Raw genomic sequence first — 21,415 nt, 5'->3', positions numbered from 1 at the left:
AAAATTTTATTTTCTATTTTTATCTCTTATTTTTAATTTTTTTACAAAATTTAAAAAATAAAAAATATTAAAAATAAAAAAAATACAAATACAAATCAAACACATCTAAAAATATCCAATCTTAAGAATCTCAGTAAACTAATTTGGATAATTATTCATAATTTATGTATTAGTAATTAATAAAAAGTAATAAATAAAATGGCGCCCATCCATGGGGACCAAAAATTGTAGGAAAATAAAAATACCAATATTCAATTCTTCTTCTTCTCTTCTCTCTCTCTCTTTTCCACTTTCTCCTTCTTACAGTGGTCGGTTATCAGCATTCAGTAGCCACCTATTCACCACTACCCTCTTTCCTCTTCTTCTTCTTCTTCTTCTTCTTCAACCTTCAACACTAATCCATACTTAAAAACCTACTAATTGAATCAAAGTAACCATTAATTCGTCTGAGTCTGAGGGTTCATCAATGGCGTTTTAGTGGCTGGACCCCACTTTCCCTCTTTCTGTCAAGTCTCAACCTTGAATTCTTTCTGTATATCTTCTCTTTCATTTCAACCACCATTCATGATTCATGTTAATGTTCACCACAAAACCCACCGATATGAGCAAGCCTTCAACTGAAACACCCAACACCCACTGCGATTTACTCACCAAGTTCAAGCGTTTCAAGCCTCTAGAACCTTCTCTTGGCATCGCTAGCTTCTTCTTGCTCACCCTCCTTGTCTTCCTCTCCTGCTTCTTCTACCTCGATTACAGAGGCTTACGCTCTTGGGGAACTACGCTTCTCGGTCTCCACCTCCCTTCTTCTTCTTCTTCCTCTTCTTCCGCTGCTCCTCCACTGGTTCAGTTTCTCTCCAAAGAGGGCGATCAATGCAATGTTTATGATGGTAACTGGGTTTGGGATGAGTCCTACCCTCTCTACCACTCTGCCAATTGCTCCTTCCTTGATCAAGGTTTTCGTTGCTTTGAGAATGGAAGACCTGATTCCTTCTACACCAAATGGCGATGGCACCCCAAAGCTTGCAACTTGCCCAGGTTCTCTTTTTCTCTTTTAACTTTTTTATTCTTCTTGTTTTGGATTTTGGTTATGGTTGGTGGAACAAAAAGACAAGGAATTTCCCTTTTCTGTTTATGTGGGTGGTGTTGTTACTTTAAGGAAGAATGGTTTTGGAACTTAACTTTTGTCTGGTAGCTGATTCATTAAGGCATCACACTCTAGGAACCATTCTCTAATTAACTACTGTTGGCTACTTCTATTGAATAGGGCTTGGTTGTTAGTACTTGAAGTGAATTAGGATGAGTTTTCACATTGATTATAAAGGAAGAATGTTTCTGTGAAGAAGTTTGTTGGCATTGTCAACCATGGCTCTTCATTTGCCATTAACTAATTTGTCTGATTTTCTTGTTCCAAATGGATGATTAAAAATCACTTTTGTTGTTGAGTAATTTTGACTTGGTTCTTGGAATGTAACATATGTACTATGTCCTGCACTTGCAAAAGATTTGATGCAACAAAGATGTTGGAAACTCTACGCGATAAGCGGCTAGTTTTCGTTGGAGATTCAATTGGAAGGAACCAATGGGAATCGCTTCTTTGCATGCTTTCTTCTGCCGTGGCAAACAAGAGTAAAATCTATGAAGTTAATGGGAGCCCAATCACAAAGCATACAGGCTTCTTGTCGTTTATGTTTGAAGATTACAACTGCACGGTTGAGTACTACAGATCGACGTATCTGGTCGTGCAGGGACATCCTCCTCCAGGAGCACCTGAAGGGGTGAGATTGACTTTGAGACTGGATCATATGGACTGGACTGCTCATCGGTGGAGAGATGCAGATGTGTTGATTTTCAATACCGGACATTGGTGGAACTATGAGAAGACTATTAAAATGTAAGGAATTTTCTTGATCTATTATCCCAACTGGCTAGATTACTCTTATTATTGATTCAATCTTTGAGTACCCTCTTCTTTTGGATTGATTTCCAAATAAGCACATCTAAACAGGAAGACATTGGTCACTCAATCTGTATAATATTTATTTTGAAGAGAATTCTTGTGGTACATTGATATAATTTCTTACCACAGAACAGGAACACTAATACTAGCAAGGACGGATTGCATTTATATGACGGCTTTGATATACTTCTTTAGTTGTGAATACCTGCAAGCAACTAGTTTCATCGTATTGAAAACTTATGTAAAGGTTTCCATGAACTGAACTAGGATCTTTATTTGTATGAGCTTTTTGACAATTGAGCTTTCACTCTTTTGGCGAAATCAAATTTTGCTTTGGTTTCATGCTCCAAAGAATGTAACAAGGAAAAGGGAAGTGTGAATTCCGACTTAAACTTTGCTAGATTCGCTTGATATTGAAAAGTTAAAATGATTTATGCTCCATTTAGCATGACTTGCAAATTTGTGGTTCTAGATTACATTGTTAACATTTTGTAACAATATTTTTGTTTCTGTATTCAAGTTGTCATGGTTAAAGTTGGAATTATTTGTGACTTCAATTTTGGGCTCATTTTGTTACTTAGGGGTTGTTACTTCCAAATAGGAGAGGAAGTGAACATGAATTTGACCATAACGGATGCGTTCAGAATATCGGTGGAGACGATGATTGATTGGATTGCCAGAGAAGTAAACATGAACAAATCTTATGTCCTCTTCCGAACTTATTCTCCTGTGCATTTCAGGTTTGCCTAAACTTTCAAGCAGACTTACCTGTAATTACATCTTTGTTTGCTTAAATTATGTCTGTGAATCAATCTGTAATTTTCTGGTTCTCATGGTTGGTCCTTGCTTTTAGGCTTTAGCAGCTTCATATTCTTTTAGTCTTACTGAAATAGTTTAACTGGATAGTGCATTGGTTCTAAGTTGTTGATTTAGTAATTGGTTCGGCAATGCAGGGGTGGTGATTGGAACACCGGTGGTGGTTGTAACTCGGAAACACTGCCTGATTTAGGCTCATTGCCAGCAGTATCTGACAGTCATTCAAGAACCATTGTTGATGTCTTGTCAGAGCACGCCGGGGAACCGGTAGTTATGAATTTGGACCTGCTGAACATCACGCAGATGTCGGCAAGCAGAAAAGACGGCCATGCATCTGTTTACCATATCGGGCCAGACCGAAGGGCCCCTATGCAGCTGCAAGATTGTAGCCATTGGTGTTTGCCCGGTGTTCCTGATTCTTGGAATGAGATTCTCTATGCACTTCTTCTCAAGAGGAATGCACCAAAATTTTCCCAAGTTTCACTATAATCAGTATACTCAGTCAGTCCACATCGAATATGCAAATTTATGCGAGAGAGCTTTCGCTCGCATATCTTTGCTGCCACCTTCTTCTCTGTGATTCATTGATTGATGAGTGACATGGAGCTGCAAGCTGAATTGGGTGTGGATGCTTCTAACCATCTGTTTTTAATTTCCTGGAAAAATCATTGCTTGACCCTCTTTGTAGGTGGGGAAATCATAATCACTGAGAGACAAGCTTGATGGATCAGAATTCACAAGGCATACAACAATTTTTTGTTTTGGAAAAATTCTTTGTAAATTTCATAAGATGTTGGTACTAAGAAGCATAGTGGAGACATTGATGTTATTGTTTTGTACATAAAAAAACAGTATTTTGGTTTATACAGAAAATTTTCCTACCATATAATTCTTGCATGGTGCTTTTCTGTTTTCGGTGTTTGTTTATTCAGTCAGCTGTACTACTACTGTTGTTGCGTGTTTACAACTTTCATGTAATCTGCAACAACTTCCAATAATTATTTATATATATATTCATCAATATCCTTTGAGTAATTCTTACGAATCACACAAAGTTGCTGAGAATTGATTTTTCTGGAACTTGGCATTTCATTTTTTTTTTAATACTTTGCATTAGTTAATTTCTTTCTTTTTCCATGATAATTTTTTTAGTACATCAGTTATTAAAGTAGCGTTTGGTGGAGAGACAGAGACGGAAAGATTAAGACTGAGAGACAGAGACTAAGAGACAAAGATTGAAATAAATTTCAGTATTCTGTTTGGTACAAAGTGGGACATAGAAATTGAAACAATAATAAAACTCTAATTTAATTTGTATAAAGGATAAAATTGGAATTAATTAATTGAAATGAGGATATTTTAGGTATAAAATGTTATTAAAGTTTCAGTTTCCATCTCTAAAAATTTTAGTCCTCTGTGTCTCTATTTTTTAGAGATACTGAAATATTGAAATTTTAGAGACAGAGACAGAAATTTTAGTGCCAATCTTTGAACCAACAAATATGATACTGAATTTCAGTTTTCCAATCTCTATCTCAGTACCTCAAAATAAATGGTACCTAGAAGAGAAGAAAAACATTGATAGGGAAAATTCATTTTTCTTTTGTTTACTTTTTATGTGATCAATTTTAATGGTTATAATAGTCCTTAAAATATTAAGTTCACATCAATTTCATCTCCGAAATATCAAATACTTAGTTAGTGTTAAAAAATACAATATTAAATCAAATTGATTTTTTCGTCAATTAAATGAGATGTCATATAATAATCTATGCACATGTTATTGTCGAACTATTAAAAGGATCAATTAGACTAAAAAAGTTTCTAATTTTTTAAGGACTAAATTAATGCATGTGATCTTTTAGACATTATTTTACCTATTAACCTAAGGCACTTCTTTGTCACCCAATTTTTTTTTTTTTTTAATTAAGACAGAAATGGTAGATTTGTTGGATTCTAATCACTGATTGAAAAAGCTTGGCTAAGACATGCAGACCCCTAAATAAAGATAATAAAAGAAATATTATAATAATATATATTAATTTTCAATATTAAAAACGCGGAAAAGAAGAGTACGTGTGAATGTAACATGGCATAGTTCATAAGGACTACAATATTCTCGCAAAACAATGTGAAATAAACTTAAAAAATATGTCATATGAGAGATTAGATCCAAAATAAAAATGATAGCAAAATGTTGGTAACGATGAATGATCCCACTCTTGGCTATTAGATAACGTGCGTATGATAATAATAACGATGACATTTTCATGTGAAGATGATGTTCTGAATTTTTAAATGATTTAATTAAATATATTAAATTATTTAATAATTTATAACATTATTTTTATATAAAAATGTTATCATTAAAATAACACTATTAATAATAAGGTGAATATACATGAAATAGATTAATATTGTTTAATTTTATATTAAAATATTATAATTAAAAAATAAAACAATGATATTTTATTTTGAATTTAACCAATTTAAAAATATTTTACATATAACTTTTTTATCGATTTATTATTTTTTATTAAAAAAATTATATGTCTACCACTTTGATACAGTAATATTAGGGAGATAAAAAATAATTTAAACTTACCTTATTTTTAACATGTATTAATTATAATAATAATCATAAATAAATACTAAATAAAATAAGTTTGGACTGTTTTTACTTATTTTTTTATTATTTTTTAAATATTATTGATTTTTTTAATTGACAACATTAAATGTAATTTTTTGTCATTTACTTTTTTTTTTTTGGGAAAACTCAAATACTACATAAAAATAAAAATTAAATAATAAAATATCAGACTGAAAATAAATAATTTAGAGGATATATCGCCATTAAAATCCATGATACATCATTTTACTTTGAGCTTATTGATATTACAATATACTACACTAAGACACATATTTCTAAATTTTGTTTTGATGACCCAAAAATTTGGCATTTGGTTTGTACTAACACTACTAGATACTAGATATAATAGCATATACTATATAGATTTATATGGGGGTCTAAGATATGAATTAATGAGTAGGAAAAGCAGCAAGATGTCCAAGTTCATCAACTTCTTTGACCAATTGGTCAACCTTGTCCAACACTTGAGAGAGCAATAACACAAAGCTTGCAATTGCTAGAACTTCGCCATTATCAAGAGATGAAACCTTGGACATGGAGATTACAAGGCTTAGTTCTGCTTTTGCTGCTTTCAACTTTGTGGAAATGCTATTGCTATCATCCTCCAATTTCCTCATTTCTTTCATGCTATCTCCAAGTTCTCTAAGAGCCCATGAAACCTTTGACCCAATTGCTTCCCATGATTCTAATTGGATTGAATGTGATTCCCTCAATAATGCCATGGCCTGTAATGCAAAAAAAAAAATATCAAATAGTTGTTCATTGAACCCAACATATAAGCCCATCAAAATAAGAAAAACTATTGACTTCTTTAATAACGGTAAACTATTTTTTTTTTTAATTTAGGTCTCTTTGACAAAAAAAAAAAAAAAGAAGTTTAGGCCTCTATCGTTTTTAAATTAGTTGAAAAAAAAAATTTTTGAAACTAAAAATAAACATAAACTCTTAAATGAATATCATATACGTCACGGATTAATTCTTGACTTGTCGAATTAGAAAATACCGCGAAAAAAACAAAAATACTAAGCTAAATTTGCACATGTACCTTTTATATATACCTACCTGTTTTGATGCTTGAAGGCAATTTCCAACTGTAAGAATAAATGCAGCAAGTTCTCGAAGAACTTGTCCAATCTTCAAGTACTTCTCCCAAGGGTACGAAAATCCGAATTTCCCATGCCAAGGTTCCCATTTTGCGAAATTTGCCTGGCCCCAGAAAAAATTTGTTAGGTGATTGATATTTTTTATATATTTATTTTGCAGTTAGTTTTAATTATTATAATCTCTCAAATTTGTTAGAAATATAATTATTTATGTTGTTTATTCCTATTAACTTAACTTAAGAGTTTGAGAAAGGGACAAATAGGTACCTAACCTTTTGTTCTGCGAACATTTTTGTCCCTAACCATTGAAAAATACTTTTAAATTCTTGACTTTCACAAAATTTAGACGGATTAGTCCCTCCGTCCAAATGCCTCCGTCTGATCCGTCCAAATGCCTCCGTCAGGGACTGATCCGTCCAAGTTTTGTAAAGGTCAGGGACTTAAAAGTATTTTTCAATGGTCAGAGACAAAAATGTTCGCGGGACAAAAGGTTAGGAACCTATTTGTCCTTTTCTCTAAGAGTTTTATATCTAAAAGATTTAGAGTTCGATTCTTAATAAAAAAAAAACATAAAGTAATTTTAAAAAAAATGAAAAAATTAAGACAAAATTTTAAGGTTTAAACTATAAATTTTAATCGTAAATCTTCAAAAGAATGAAAAAATTAATTAACATTGAGTAATTAAAAATTTGTTTTACTTATTGTACTTACCAATAGTTCATGTTTTGACTTGGAGTCCAAGACAGAATTACAAAGAGAGAATTTGTTATTAACAGCGGATGATGATTCCTTTTCTTTTTCTTTTTCTTTTTCAGTAACGAATTTGGCATCTTCTTCTTCTTCCAGCAAACACCGTTGAATTGTGTTGGCAAGGTTGAAAAAGGTAGTTACAAGAGAATGATGAAGTTCGTCACTGGCCCACAAGGGAAAAACGAAGATGTTGACACAAAGACAGACTATGAAACCCATGAGAATGGTTAAGAGACGCTGACGTGCTATTTCCCAAACAGGGTCTTCAACACGCACTCCAGACACCGCTACCAGGTTGAATGTGAGTATGAATATCATCACTCCATAGTCGTATCTTTTCTTTATGCTTGGAACCAGTCGAAAATATGTAGCAACTGATCCTGCACCCACCACAAACAACAACAACAATTTGTTATTAAAAGGTGGAAACTCAACAACAGTCAACTTCACTTGAAATTGATAACTAAGAGTTATTAGATGAAAATTTAGTCAAATCAGTCAAATCATTTAACGTTTTTCAGTTATGAACTTCACAATAAAATTAACTGCACTTAAATTTACACTGTCATAAAATTACTTATTCCAAAATTTAAACAGACTCAGTCTTGTATTTTTTTTTTCAATAATAACTATCAAACTTTATATTTTTTTTGCTATAGAAACTCTTGTATTATGTTATAAAATCATTTATTCTTATAACTGATATTGATAAAAGAAAGGTAAAAAACATACATATAAGGAATTATCTTTATATAAAGTTAATAGTTAAAAATTATTAGATTATAATTTAATCAAACTTGTTAAATTATTTGACAATTGTTAACTATAAACTTCGTATAAAAATAACTATATGTGAACTATATGTAAGTATCTACTTTGGAGAAAGTGAAAATTCAAATACAATTATTTTTATATGAAGTTAATAGTTAAAAATAGTTAAATTATAATTTAACCAAATAGGTTAAATTATTTGATAATTTTTAACTATCAACTTCACATAAAAGATACTACTATAAGTGAGTTATCTAGTTAAAAATTCTACAATATATTGATATATAATCATACTTTAAATCTAAAAGAATTCTTAGATAAAAAAAATAGATTTTTTTTTTATATGAGTAGCTTCATCTCCACATGCATGCATGAGTTATATTGATATATATAGTTAAAACTTACCGGAGACAAAAATAAGAATAGCGATGGTAATAGAGTTAGCAATCCCTCCAATGGTTTGGGCAAAAATTGCTGTTAGGACACCCATTGCACCTCCTAATATAGTTCCCAATCCACGGTTGATGCCCTTTCCCAGTGTTGCTCCTTATCACACAAACACATTCATTATCATCTAATTTATTGCATTATTGCAAGTACTAATTAATTAATAATAATAATAATAATAATATATATACCTGGATAGAACTCAAAGGTGACAACAACAGTCATGATAGCCCACATTGCATTTTCTCCAACTTGATCAAAGAGAGGGTTCAAGAGGTAAAATAGTGACACCAAAACCAATGAAACTCCCACTTTGATGCTGTGGATTGTCTTCCTTGTGTCCAAATTCACATAGCAACAACAACTAGCAATGTGGACAAGAGATAACAACTTCCCTACTCTACTCTTTTCCTTACTATTATTATTCTCACCAACACTCTCTTCTCCTCCATTCACAATAGATATTACATGATGAGTAGTAGTACTAGTAGTAGTAGTAGTAGTAGTTGTTGTTGTTGCTTCCATTTTTTTTTTTGTCCTTATTTTCTTTTCTTGTCTATTTTATGTAACTTTATATATCTCTTGTGGAGGATGAAGTTGGAGAGAGAGCCATATTTATACCGTGCCGCCCTAGCTATGATGAGTGGAACCTGATGAAACAAGTACCAAATTAGTTAGTGGGATGCGTTGGCACTTTAATTTCCATACCTATATATTCAAAGACAAGACTTTAGAGGGTGAATATGAACTAAGTAGCACCCAATATGTATCTTAGTGCAAACCATATATACCTGTTTAGCTTCATTTGTTAACTAGATAGATTGATTATAACCCAGTGATCACCTTAGTGGAACACGTATACACACACGACCAAATTAAATCCTACCTTATTATTAATTAATGACCTATCTAGCTCTGTGTTTATGTATGCTGATTTTCGTATACTATATGATCAACCAAGTCGATCGCCAAAATTATATACTGGTACATTGTTGATAACATACTTAAATTTTTATAAATATTTGAACTTGATTTTTATTGTTAATTTAAAAATTTTATTGTTAGCATACTGTTTTGCTTGAATAATTTTGGTTCAATTTCGAGACAATGTGTCGACCAAATAATTTGAGTCTTCTTGAAGATCAAGGTAATTTTGCTCGCATTTTGAAAGTAACTAGTTATTCAAATTCGTGTTAGTGTTGCAAGTATAAGGAGTGTTGAAGTTAGTCCCATATCAAAGAAAATAAGGAAGAATGAGGAGTTTATAAGATGAGAGACTCATTAACTTAACAACTTAAAATTTTGAGTTGGATGTAATGTCTTCTCATTTTATATTATTTCACTTCATTCCTCTTCGAAATCTCCAAACAATTCGAGCACTTGCCAATCATACTACATCTCTTTAGACTTTATTTTTTAGTTGAATCATTTCTGAAAATTGGATTAATAAATACTTAGCTGTCTATTAATACACGGATTATCAATACTACTTATCCTATTTAAAAGTTCAAGTATATTAATTTAAATAAAAAGGACCATCGTCCACGAATCAGATGAATGTATTAGATTGCTTGAATCGTTGGCCTACGTTTCGATCATATCGTTATTTCTCCCAACAGGTGTTCCTCATAGAAAGACCATGATCCGACATTTTTAGTGTCACAACTTTATGAATGCTGTGTATAAAGTTAGTGCTTCTGCCCTAGATGTTTGTTCAACGGTAAAAATTTACATACAGTTATCAAATTAATATTTAAAAATAATTAAATAATTTAATAAATTTGGCTAAATCATTATCTAACAATTCTTAATTATTAATTTTACGTAAAAATAATAATAATAATAAGAAGGTGGAAACTCAATTGTAGTCGACTTCACGTGAAGTTGATAGTTGAGAATCGTTAGATGAAAATTTAGTTAAATAAGTTAAATCATCTAACAGCTTTCAACTATCAACTTCTACGTGAAGTCGATTGGATCTGAGTTTTCATCTAATAATAATAATAATATATAGAACCTGCTCCTTTTACTAATTATGACCTTTCTTAAACTCTTGCATAAATTCCTCCAAATAATCATAAGCATGGAGAAAAGATTAAACAGATTGAAGGGTATAGATAATTGTAATAATTATGTATATCACACAACCTACATGCATATAGTGGAGGTTATCAATTATCATCACATCTGAGGCCACTTTAATTTTCATTATTCATATAGTTGCGTGATTAAAAAAACAAAAAAATTATATAGACGAACGGATATTAAAAATCAATTATCAAGTATATATATTTATGTACATATACATATATTTTTTAATAAAATAATTAAATGTGCTATAATAAAATAACTAAATTTTTGTACATTAATATGATAAAATTTTTCATTAATTGTTAAATGAAACCACTCCTCCACGGCTCCATTATCCAACCCCACTATTCTCTAATTAGAAAAAAAGAGTACACATTCATATAGAAATTTAAGGACTTTAAATAACTAAAAATACATTACTTTGTATTGTTTCTCTTTTGCTTCGTCACTTTTACTTCTCATAGATTTTTTTTTGCTTGAACTCAGCTTGATAATTTAAAAGTCGGACAAGTTTACGAATCTATTTAAAAAATTTCTTTCGTAAATTATAACTTAAAATAAAAAAATTATAAATACGTATTAAAAATAAATTAAATCATATATGTATTTATATATAAATACATTAATGCATGGCTATTTTTAATGGCTGATTTTAGTGTACAAATATCATTTTTATTTCAAAAAAATGATCTTAAGTTCAACAAAACATGCAAAGTCCTCCCAATAGAACCTCCATTTATGGTATGCACCTCCAAAACAACATTGTGCAACACCACAATAAACCACCAATCTAAATAAATCTTTACATTTTTATTATTGCGGCAAAACCCAAATTAAAGGGCCAAATTAGTATGAAATCGTTTAAACTAGATTAAATTTTTGAAATTCTATATTTTATAATTTATAATTTGTAAATTACAATTCGTTTATATATCAATCATTACTCACATATCATAATCATATTTATAATATCTATATATATAAATAAACTTTTTCTTTAAAAAAAAAAGTTAGAATCTTGTCTAATTTTGATTACTTATTTTTTTAATTTGTTATAAGTGAATAGTTAAAAATTCAAATTAAGAATAATTTATTTACAAAATAAATATTTTCATGAGTCGACTCGACAAACTTTTTATGATCTGACATTTTTAACTAATAAGCTTAAAAAAACTTGAACTTGATCTATAAAAACAAATCGAGTCGAGCTCAATCTAAAACAAACCGAACTACGAGTTCTTTTAGATAACTAATTTAAAAATGTCTCACTTATAAATTCTCTTAAAACTTTATCTTTAATAAACGTAGGAGGACTTGTAATACACTTGTGTCGGAATCATTATCTCCTAGCTTAGAGGCTGTTATACCTTTAATTTAGACTAAACTTATGGAAATGATAGTGAAGAGAATTCTCTCCTAAATTCAGATACCTATTGTCCATCATTTCTCTTTAAATCATCTAATATTTGATAAGAAAACATAGAGAAGCACGGTAAACGACTCAGGTGGTTGATGCTCAAAAGTGTGCACTATATTTTGGTTACCTCATAGCAGACATATGTGCTTTCACACTATTATGAAATAATTGACGCGCCTAGAAATTCCCATTATTATTTTAGTGTATGGCCACATATCAACCATTATATTATTTTGTGGCATATATAGAAAACAACAAACTACTATATTAATTGGAATTAGGTTCTATATATCTCTCGTCATACTCCTTCTTTTAAATATTTAAGTTGATAAAAAAGTTAAAAAAATAATATAAATGGTTAATTATATATCTAACATTTTTTAAATAAATATTTTTTGTATTTGCTTAATTTTTTTTTTTTTTGCAATTTTTTTTATTAGTTTTATACTTTTTTTTTTTTGGAGATCACTAACGATCGAATTTTAGATTTTTTCGGATACGAAATTATGATATTATATCATAATACTATTTTTTTTTTAAATTTAACCTGATAAAAATATAACATGAATAATTATATCTCTAACAATATATTTCAAATTCATATGCAACATCTAATATATATGAATTCCAAAATCATTTTTCTTAAAATAAAATATTATTATATATATATATTTTCACACAATAACTTTTTTTTTATAAATTTTTTATAATAGTATAATCAAAAATTAAATTCTAAATTGAAAAATGCTCAAGGACTATTAGAATTTGCCAATGAGCTATAGCTTAAATAACATAATCTTCCCATATTCATTTAGAGATCGTAGGTTTGAGTCTTTTTAACTTTGGTAAAAAAAAAAGGACTATTAGAATTTATTTTTTTTCTATCGGTTAGTCATCAAATATTTAAAAATTTAGACTAAAAATATGTTACTAAATTATTAGACTAAAAAGATTAAATTAATAATTAAAAATAATGGTAAAAAAAATAAATTTAACTAATCTTAAACATTTCTCTTTTTATCATATAAACTAAAATTATTTTTTTCTAAAAATTAAAAAAAAATATATAGGAACGGTTACACTTCTAATAAATAGTTACCTAGGAAATGCTATATGTACGAAATATGTACGACGATGTTGGGGTCGACAGACGAATGTGTGCCTTGCACGCGCGTAAGCTTTGTTGGCCGCTATGAAAAGAAAAATAAAAGAGCATGAGAAATTGTTGTGTAAGCCATAACTCCAGAAACTCATTATATTTATAAAATATATTTGCTGTAAAAGAATGAACATTTGATAAACGTGTATATGTAATGTTTTTCATTTCAAAATAAATTTGATTAAGTTGGCAAGTTATTGCATTGCATTGTGTAAGTGGTTCCGCTGTTCATAACATGATATGGACATAATTCGGTATATGAGATATAATGAAATCAGAGAATCAGACAAAAACCCTACCTGGGCCTCCATTATATATGATTTCAAACTAAATACTGTGTTCAAATTAAATCCGGATGATGATGTATGTGCTACATGGGAATTCACTTTCATCTCTAATAAGTTATGTTATATAATTAATTCGTTAATTAATTGAATGGAAATTCTTGTAATACCTTAGGCTGCGTTTGTTTATTGTCTTTTAAATACATAGACACAAATATAAATATACAAAGAGACATATATACACAAAGATACATAAATTTTTTATTGTATTTGGTGATACTAAACAAGACACACAGTATAAACTAAATATCAATTTTATCCTTATATCATCACCAATAGAATAAGGATATGAGTAAATTATTAAGGATAAAAGAGTAAATATTTGTATTTCATCAATGTATTTCTGTGTCTTATCTTTTTTGAAGAACACTAAATACATGTATTTTATGTATGTTTGTGTGTCATCGTGTCCTTAAAAATTCATATCTCAGCAAACAAACGATAGATGTGTACCACCGTATCTATGTATTAGCTTTTTTTGGTATGATGTTACATTGTACTAGCAATGAATTTTTTTTTTTTGGTAGTGTTTTGTATATATGAAATTATTTAGGTTAACAATAACTATAAATAACTAATTTTACTTGTTGGTCAACATTAGTCAATTTTTTATTGTAAAATTATTTTTATAACTATAAATAACTATTGGTAAGTTTTAAAATCTTCTTAAAAAAGATAATTAAATTTAAAATAAATAATTAAACAAGAAAATTGATTGTCACATTTAATATTATTACCGTTTCAGGGTTTATCGATGGTTGTAGGCGTCGGTAATAATACTTTAAAAATTTTAGACTCTAGATATTTTAATCCTTGTTTTTTGAAAGATTTAGAGATTAGAATTTATAATTTAAAGTTTAAAGTTAAAATTTAGATATTGGCATTTAGGATTTAATGGTATAAATTTAGAGTTTAAGATTTAAAATAATAACTAATTGGCAGCAGTAGTTACTGATATAATAAATAATAAAACTATACTGTTGGAATAGAAAAAAAAAAGTGAAAAGCATAACAAAATAATTTAAAAATTTAACTTTTATTAACTGCAAAATAGTTGATTCTCTAATTGAATTATCAAATTAAATGAATCAATGTAATAATATGGCAGCATAATGGAAAAAACATTAGTATAAAAATAGTAATATTATGTATTATATAAAAATGTAAATAATAAAATATCTCATTCATTTTAACAATAACATATGTATGATGAATAATTCAGGTAATTAATAATAACTGATAGTTTTCAAATTATAAAACATTATTATTTATTGATAAAAAATTACTTGCATCATTTGAACAAAAATATTGACAAATATTTTAAACAAATATTTTAAACTAATATTTAACTTAATGTCATGTAGATATCAGTGTGTGAAGTCTTTAGTAGAAAAATAAATTAGTCTATCTCATTAATTAGTAACTTCAGCAAAAATAGGAGAAAAACCCAAATTAGCCCTTAACAATTACTTCGAAAGACAACGAGGTCTTTGATAAAAAAAAAATCTAATTCGGCCCCTAACAATTACCTCGAAAGGACAACGAGGCCCCTGTGCAAAAAAAAAGTCAATATTATTTTTTTGACACAGGGGTTAATCAGTCCCAAAAAAAATATCAGAGACCGGATTGGATGTTTTTTTTTTAGGGTCTCGTTGTCTTTTCGAGATAATTGTCCGAAATCGGGTGGAGTATTCACTCGCAAAAATAGTAACTTCACTTTAATTTTGATAAAACCTAATTTTTTTCGGTACAGCAAACAATTGCATAGATCATCCAACTAAAATTAAGAAAAGGAAAGGAAAGAGTAGGTATCAATGGATAGTGGTCCTTTCACATATTATCAATAGTTTTGCAGATAATACCATCACCATGTAATAACAAATAGTTCAAAATAAATTTCATAAAATGGACGGTGGAAATATGAAACTATTGGCTTTTTTTAAAATTCAAATATATGTTATCTTAAATCTTGATTGTCCCATAATATGGTTGGAGACATTGTATTTTTCAAACCAATATGCATGACATGTAAGGCACTTAATTATACATATTATACCTAATTAATAATGCAATAAATATGGAAGATTATTGAGGCTATTTCTTAATAGTAATGAAAAATATTAGATAATCAAAACTTCTTTTACAATTTTATTGTTACTACTACTACTACTACTACTACTACTAATAATAATAATAATAATAATAATAATAATAATAATAATAATAATAATAATAATAATAATAAGATCATAGTATTAGTTTTTGGATGAATAATAATAATAAATAAGTCTCATATCATGTTATACCATTCAACTATCATCATTGCTGCTGATAAAGATATATTTATGTCATAACCTATGAAACACGGACACTTCTCTGAGTTGCCGTGTCCGACACGCGGACACATTTTAGACACGACACTCATCGACACTCGTCCGACACCCGTGTTTGTTGTGTCCAAACCGTGTCTTAATAAAAAATAAAAAAATTTTCACCGGACACACTTGAACATATCTAAATACCATCACGTGTCAGCGTTTCCAATCTTATTCTTAACATATATTTTTTAAAAAAATTTAGATATAGTATATATTGATTATTTATTAAAACAAAAAATATTTTAAATACTTTATATAATTAAAATTATATATTAAAAATAATTAAAAAATTTATTTATATTTTAGTATTCAATAAAATATCAAAATACCATTATGATTTATCTAAAAAATACTTTATATTTTATATGTATGCGTGTCCCTGTGTCTTATAAGATTTTAAATTCGCGTGTCAGCGTGTCCCGTGTCGGTGTCGTGTCCCGTGTCGGTGTCAGTGTCTGTACATCATAGGTCATAACATTATTTTTTTTAGTTTAAATTATAAAAAAAATAGAACATAAATTATTATATCTCTAATATTTTTTTAAGCAATTATTTTTTTAGATTTATTTAATTACATTTACAATGGCCTTATTTTTTTTTATTTGTCTTATACTATTTTTTTTTTTTGAAGATTCATCAATAATCGAATTGTAGATCTTTCAAACATAAAGTTCTAATATTGTATCATGGAACTAATTCTCTAAAAAACTTAAGTTGATAGAAAGAAACAAGATAAATAATTATATTTCTAATAATTAAAAAATTGAATAATATCTATTAGATAATTAATGGCTTCACTATCATATCCAATAATAATAAGACAAATTAGCTACATAAGACAATTAATTTTGTTGTTCATATAATATATAACGATCTCTCAATGTGTGTTTAACTACTGTGCAGCTTTATTTGTAATGAAAAAGACAAATAAATAAAAGTAATTACTCCAAGTTCTTTGGCGATTTATCTAGAATCCGTGCCACGGAAAATGCACGGTACCATTGATCCATTGGTTTTATTTTGTGCATGAATATGACTAATGACTAATGACTAATTAAGCACTTTATGTAGTTAAAAGGAACAAAGAGAAATGATGATCATAGATTCACAGTATGTCCATTAATTAATTTGCATTGGTGCCCATTTTTTATTGCGTTCGTTGGCCTCCCAATCACACCATACATTAGTGCTATTCACTCGTTTTCATGTACCTCATTACTTTATTTTAGTAAGGGCTTATGTATTCGATTTATTTTCATTCTTTTGCTTTTTCATTGTCTTCTGTAAAACAAAGAACAAATAAAGGATTAAAAAAAATGGATACTACAATGAAAATTTTATAATTCTCTTCGTATGAATATATTTTTTTTTTACATTTGGATAATAGATTGTTTGGTTAAATTTTGATATTTATAAAAGTGTTATTTTTGTTTAAAGTGTGGCTAAATAAATAAACTACACTTTTAACCAAAGAATCTTTATGAGAAGATATTTTTACCATCTTCATTATAGTATCCACCTAAAGAAAATTGATAGATATAGATATATGTGATGAGATTTTAGTTTGAACTCCTCAATTCGAAATGTATATATATATGGCTTGTAATACTACTTATTCTTCTCTTCTAATGATAACAATGTGCACGACTTTAATTTTTATTTAAATTTTATATTTTATTTTAAATATTTTGAATTTACTTGAATTCTCTATAATTTTTTTATTTGTTTTATACTGAATTAAAAAATTAAAAATAATATAAAAATCTAATTATAAATTTGATAAAATTATAAAAAATAAAAAAGTAACTAAACCAAATTTAAACTAACATGAAAAGTTATATATAATTTATACATGCAATGATTTTTTTTGTTTACAATATATATCCTCCAATTCAATAAGCTAAAAATTAATTGGTTGCGAATTTGAACTTTATTTAAGGATTTATCGCTAGTCAATAGCTTGCTTGCATGCACAAAAATAAAATTCAAACTTCACAATACTTATTTAAATGGACGAGTGAACTAACTACTCGACAAAAAATGATTCTATTTATCTAATATTTAGGTTTAATTTGATCTCCACAATGGCATTTTCCGACGATACTACATTGGTGTTTGACATCTCAGGAGATATATATATATATATAATATGATAATAAATTGAAAGAAAGTAAAAAGTTTAATTACTCTGCTGGTTCTTATAGTTTCGCAAAATTTTCAATTAGGTTCCTATACTTTTTTCTTTTAATTGAGTCCTTACACCAAATTTTTTTTTAATTGAGTTCCTACACTTTTTTCCCTTTTATTTAAATCCTTGTACCAATTTTTTTTTTAGTTGGGTTCCTATAAAATTAAGTCAATTACTACTAAAAGAGACTTAATTGAAAAAAAAAATTTGGTGTAGGGACCCAATTAAAAAGAAAAAAAAGTATAGAGACCTAATTAAAAATTTTACGAAACTATAGGACCAATAGAATAATTAAACCAAAATAAAATGATAATAATATGATGACGACGACTTTAAGGAAAGTCGTATAGTATGTTCGCAAAGCCTATCAGTTTGATGTTGAATGTATTGTATCTATGTTACCCTATATTGAAAATGGTGTCCCCTTATCAACCAGAGTCGCAGCACGCACCAATGGTTCAAGCTGCAATGGAGTATATGTATTTTTTTTATTTATTTATTTATAAATATTTTACTCATTCAATTGCAATGATAGTCAGCGCATAATAAAATATATGTATGTCCACTTTATTAACCCTGCTTCTTTTCAAACATTATTCAATTAATTGAAATGCATGGCTGCTACATATTTTTAGGCTTTAGCTACATGAGACTACGTTATATTGAAACTAAACGAAATTTTTTTGTATTCAAATAAAACACTTTAAATCTTAAAAATAAAAACAAAATCACGCCGTAGAAGACGAATTTAATATTTTACCCTATATATTTTTAATTGTTAAGACATGTACTGTTATGAAATAAACCTAAAAAGAATAATAACCTATTAGTGTAAACATTCTAAATGTAGTGTATATACATTGAACTATTAGCATAAATAATTAATTAGTTATGGGATAAACCACACTAGTAGGCTATAGCACCATCATGTAAATAGAATATAGATATAGATAGAGAGAGATTAATAATGATGATGAAAGAGATTGGGTTGCAAGTCAATATAGTAGTGCATAAATTAGGTAATAAGGATCTTAGAAGAAGCAAGTATATATATATGAAATAATAGTGCTTGGAAAGTAAAAAAGAAATGATGATTGAAATCCCTTGATGGGGTGCAATGAATTCGAGCAATTATCCATGAAATGATAGGAGAATGATGACCACAAAGTTTATAAGCTTTTTCTCAATGAGATATTTGATAAGTGGAGAGACCACTATATATCTATCACACCGGGTTTTCTGATTATATGCTCTCCTCTGCATGCTGCCATGACCCATAATTAAACGTTTGAGACCATTTGAAACAAATAATAATTTTAAATTTTTTTGAAAATATTAAGGATAAAAATCATACTTTTTTGGGTAAACGTTATCTCATGATAATGTAATACTTTTGGGGGAAAAATATGAATGATAAACGTAAGCTACTGACGAAGAAGGACAAGAAAATTTAAATTAAATAATAATAATAATAATAATAATAAACCAAATGTTTTCCTTCGTTGTTCCTCCTTCTGTAAATAATTTCTTTAAAATATTATCTTTTTATATCAATAGTTTTAAAAGAATTTTTGTGGAGAGGAATATAATCTGTTCAGAAGGTCGGCTCCTGAACGGGTCGAAAATATTGTGTATATAGGGATGACAGAGGCCTGGACTCGGATCGTTTGTGCGTGATTGGACCTCTTGGACAAACGTTGAAGGGAGAAGAATGTAGCTTCACGATCTCCCGGGTTGATGAAGCGATAAGGGAGAGTCACCTGCAAAAGGAACTTCAACGCTCAAGTCAGATTTCGTAAGAGATGGCAGAAAAAGTGAGGATCAGGTGACGTACTTCGAGGGAGGAGTAGGACCTTCCCCTTATATAGTCTGCACCTAGGACGAGTCCAATCCCACGGAAGCAGACCCACCTTCCAAAAAACTTCCTTCCCCAACTGTCATGTATCTCGCGAGAGGGGAGAAAGTGTCTTGGATTTCCTCCCGACTCGGGTTTTACATACCCGTCGAGTCGACCGGGTCAGAATATTGGACCAGATCGGAACATATGTACAATAAAATTATCTTTGATTCTTTAAATTCAAGTTGTGAGTTGACATATTTATAATTTTTTAGTCAATACTTTATTCAATCTATTTTTTTTTTCATACGGAACTATATATTTACATAGGATTTGTTATTGTTTATTTATATGTAATAATACTATTCATAGGCATAAGTATATTCATATTTATAGACTTACACCATAATAAAATAGTATCTTTGCAATGATTTTTTTATTATTTATTGTAGCTAATTTTTTTTGTAATGATTAGAAAAACATCACAATTTGAGCATCATCAGCTGACAGAACGATCATTTTAGACTATCATTAATAAAAACCGTTACTAAATTATTTGTGATGATTTTTGAAATATAAAATCATTATTAATTTATAACACTTAGTGTTTTTTATGTTATATTTAGTCACGGTTCGATTATTAAATTCTGTGACTTTTTTTTTATCTTTTCAATCTCAAACGGAAGCTATAAGGGGTTTTGGTCTTTTGAAAGAATGGAAAATAAGAAAAAGAGAGATATATTCATATAGATGATAAAACTAGCGGTTAAAAAGTTACATTAAAAAGTGTCACAATATTTTTGAATAAATACTCTTAAATATAAGTGTCATAAAATTAAATAAACGTAGTTATTTATTTAATTTGGTGTAATGTTATTTTCAAATTCACACATATTACATTATTCGGAGATTGCTATTCGTAATACTCTTACTAAGTTTATATATATATGGTATAAAGTGAATACAGATAAATTAAAATGATAACTTTGTATTGTTATATATTATGCGCATAATGCAACAAACTAAGTTTGAGAAATTTAATAACAAAGTATTATGCAAAATATGACAAAACTATTTTACTAAAATGAAGTTGATAGAGTTTGTGGCTTTATTATTCATGAATTACATACACCACAATCTATTTGCACATTAACCCTTTAATTAAAATAATTTTCACTGAATATATTAATATTTTTATTATCATATTTATTATGATATACATAATATCTATATTTTGATTATTCCAATGACCCTCAAAAAATCATAGAAATAGAGAATTATATTTTATAAAAACTAGTAACATTTTATATTGCTAAAAAGCTAACTATTTATCTTTATTGTATTATGTTAGCAAACAATAATCAAAATTATTGAGTTTATTATCTTTTGAATTATCAAATGTTGTTAATATTTATTTTGTGACTATATTAATATTTTTGTTTTGTTCAAAAATTATAATAACCTATATTCTCTTTTAAAGTATATAATCATATGATATTAAAATAAT

General features: G+C 28.5%; 2 protein-coding genes across 2 annotated transcripts; one reads left to right on the top strand and one right to left on the bottom strand.

Annotated features, from left to right (window-relative positions):
• LOC112756414 (protein trichome birefringence-like 10) lies at nucleotides 1–3,657 on the top strand. The gene is made up of 4 exons (XM_025805006.3): nucleotides 1–1,035; nucleotides 1,502–1,891; nucleotides 2,539–2,697; nucleotides 2,911–3,657. The coding sequence occupies exons 1-4, from the start codon at nucleotides 572–574 to the stop codon at nucleotides 3,260–3,262; spliced, it is 1,365 nt and encodes a 454-aa protein (XP_025660791.1). The 5' UTR covers nucleotides 1–571; the 3' UTR covers nucleotides 3,263–3,657.
• A 2,016-nt stretch (nucleotides 3,658–5,673) lies between these two features.
• Nucleotides 5,674–9,095, bottom strand: LOC112758020 (aluminum-activated malate transporter 13). Its single transcript, XM_072219663.1, has 5 exons — nucleotides 8,686–9,095; nucleotides 8,453–8,593; nucleotides 7,238–7,656; nucleotides 6,486–6,629; nucleotides 5,674–6,148 (listed from the first exon to the last, which is right to left on the bottom strand). The coding sequence occupies exons 1-5, from the start codon at nucleotides 9,017–9,019 to the stop codon at nucleotides 5,813–5,815; spliced, it is 1,374 nt and encodes a 457-aa protein (XP_072075764.1). The 5' UTR covers nucleotides 9,020–9,095; the 3' UTR covers nucleotides 5,674–5,812.
• Nucleotides 9,096–21,415: the final 12,320 nt, after the last annotated feature.

The sequence above is a fragment of the Arachis hypogaea genome, chromosome 16 (assembly GCF_003086295.3).
Source record: "Arachis hypogaea cultivar Tifrunner chromosome 16, arahy.Tifrunner.gnm2.J5K5, whole genome shotgun sequence".
Classification (NCBI taxonomy): Eukaryota; Viridiplantae; Streptophyta; class Magnoliopsida; order Fabales; family Fabaceae; genus Arachis; species Arachis hypogaea.
This window is presented reverse-complemented; position numbering and strand designations above follow the sequence as displayed.

Bases quoted from the DNA above. Each gene is read 5' to 3' on its own strand.
- LOC112756414 (XM_025805006.3), top strand. From the start codon at position 572: ATGTTAATGTTCACCACAAAACCCACCGATATGAGCAAGCCTTCAACT. The intron at 1,892-2,538 runs GTAAGGAATTTT...TTTGTTACTTAG, and splicing joins TATGAGAAGACTATTAAAAT to GGGTTGTTACTTCCAAATAG. The intron at 2,698-2,910 runs GTTTGCCTAAAC...TCGGCAATGCAG, and splicing joins TATTCTCCTGTGCATTTCAG to GGGTGGTGATTGGAACACCG.
- LOC112758020 (XM_072219663.1), bottom strand. From the start codon at position 9,019: ATGGAAGCAACAACAACAACTACTACTACTACTACTACTAGTACTACT. The intron at 7,657-8,452 runs GTAAGTTTTAAC...TGGTGGGTGCAG, and splicing joins TATTCTTATTTTTGTCTCCG to GATCAGTTGCTACATATTTT. The intron at 6,630-7,237 runs GTAAGTACAATA...TTCTGGGGCCAG, and splicing joins AGTCAAAACATGAACTATTG to GCAAATTTCGCAAAATGGGA.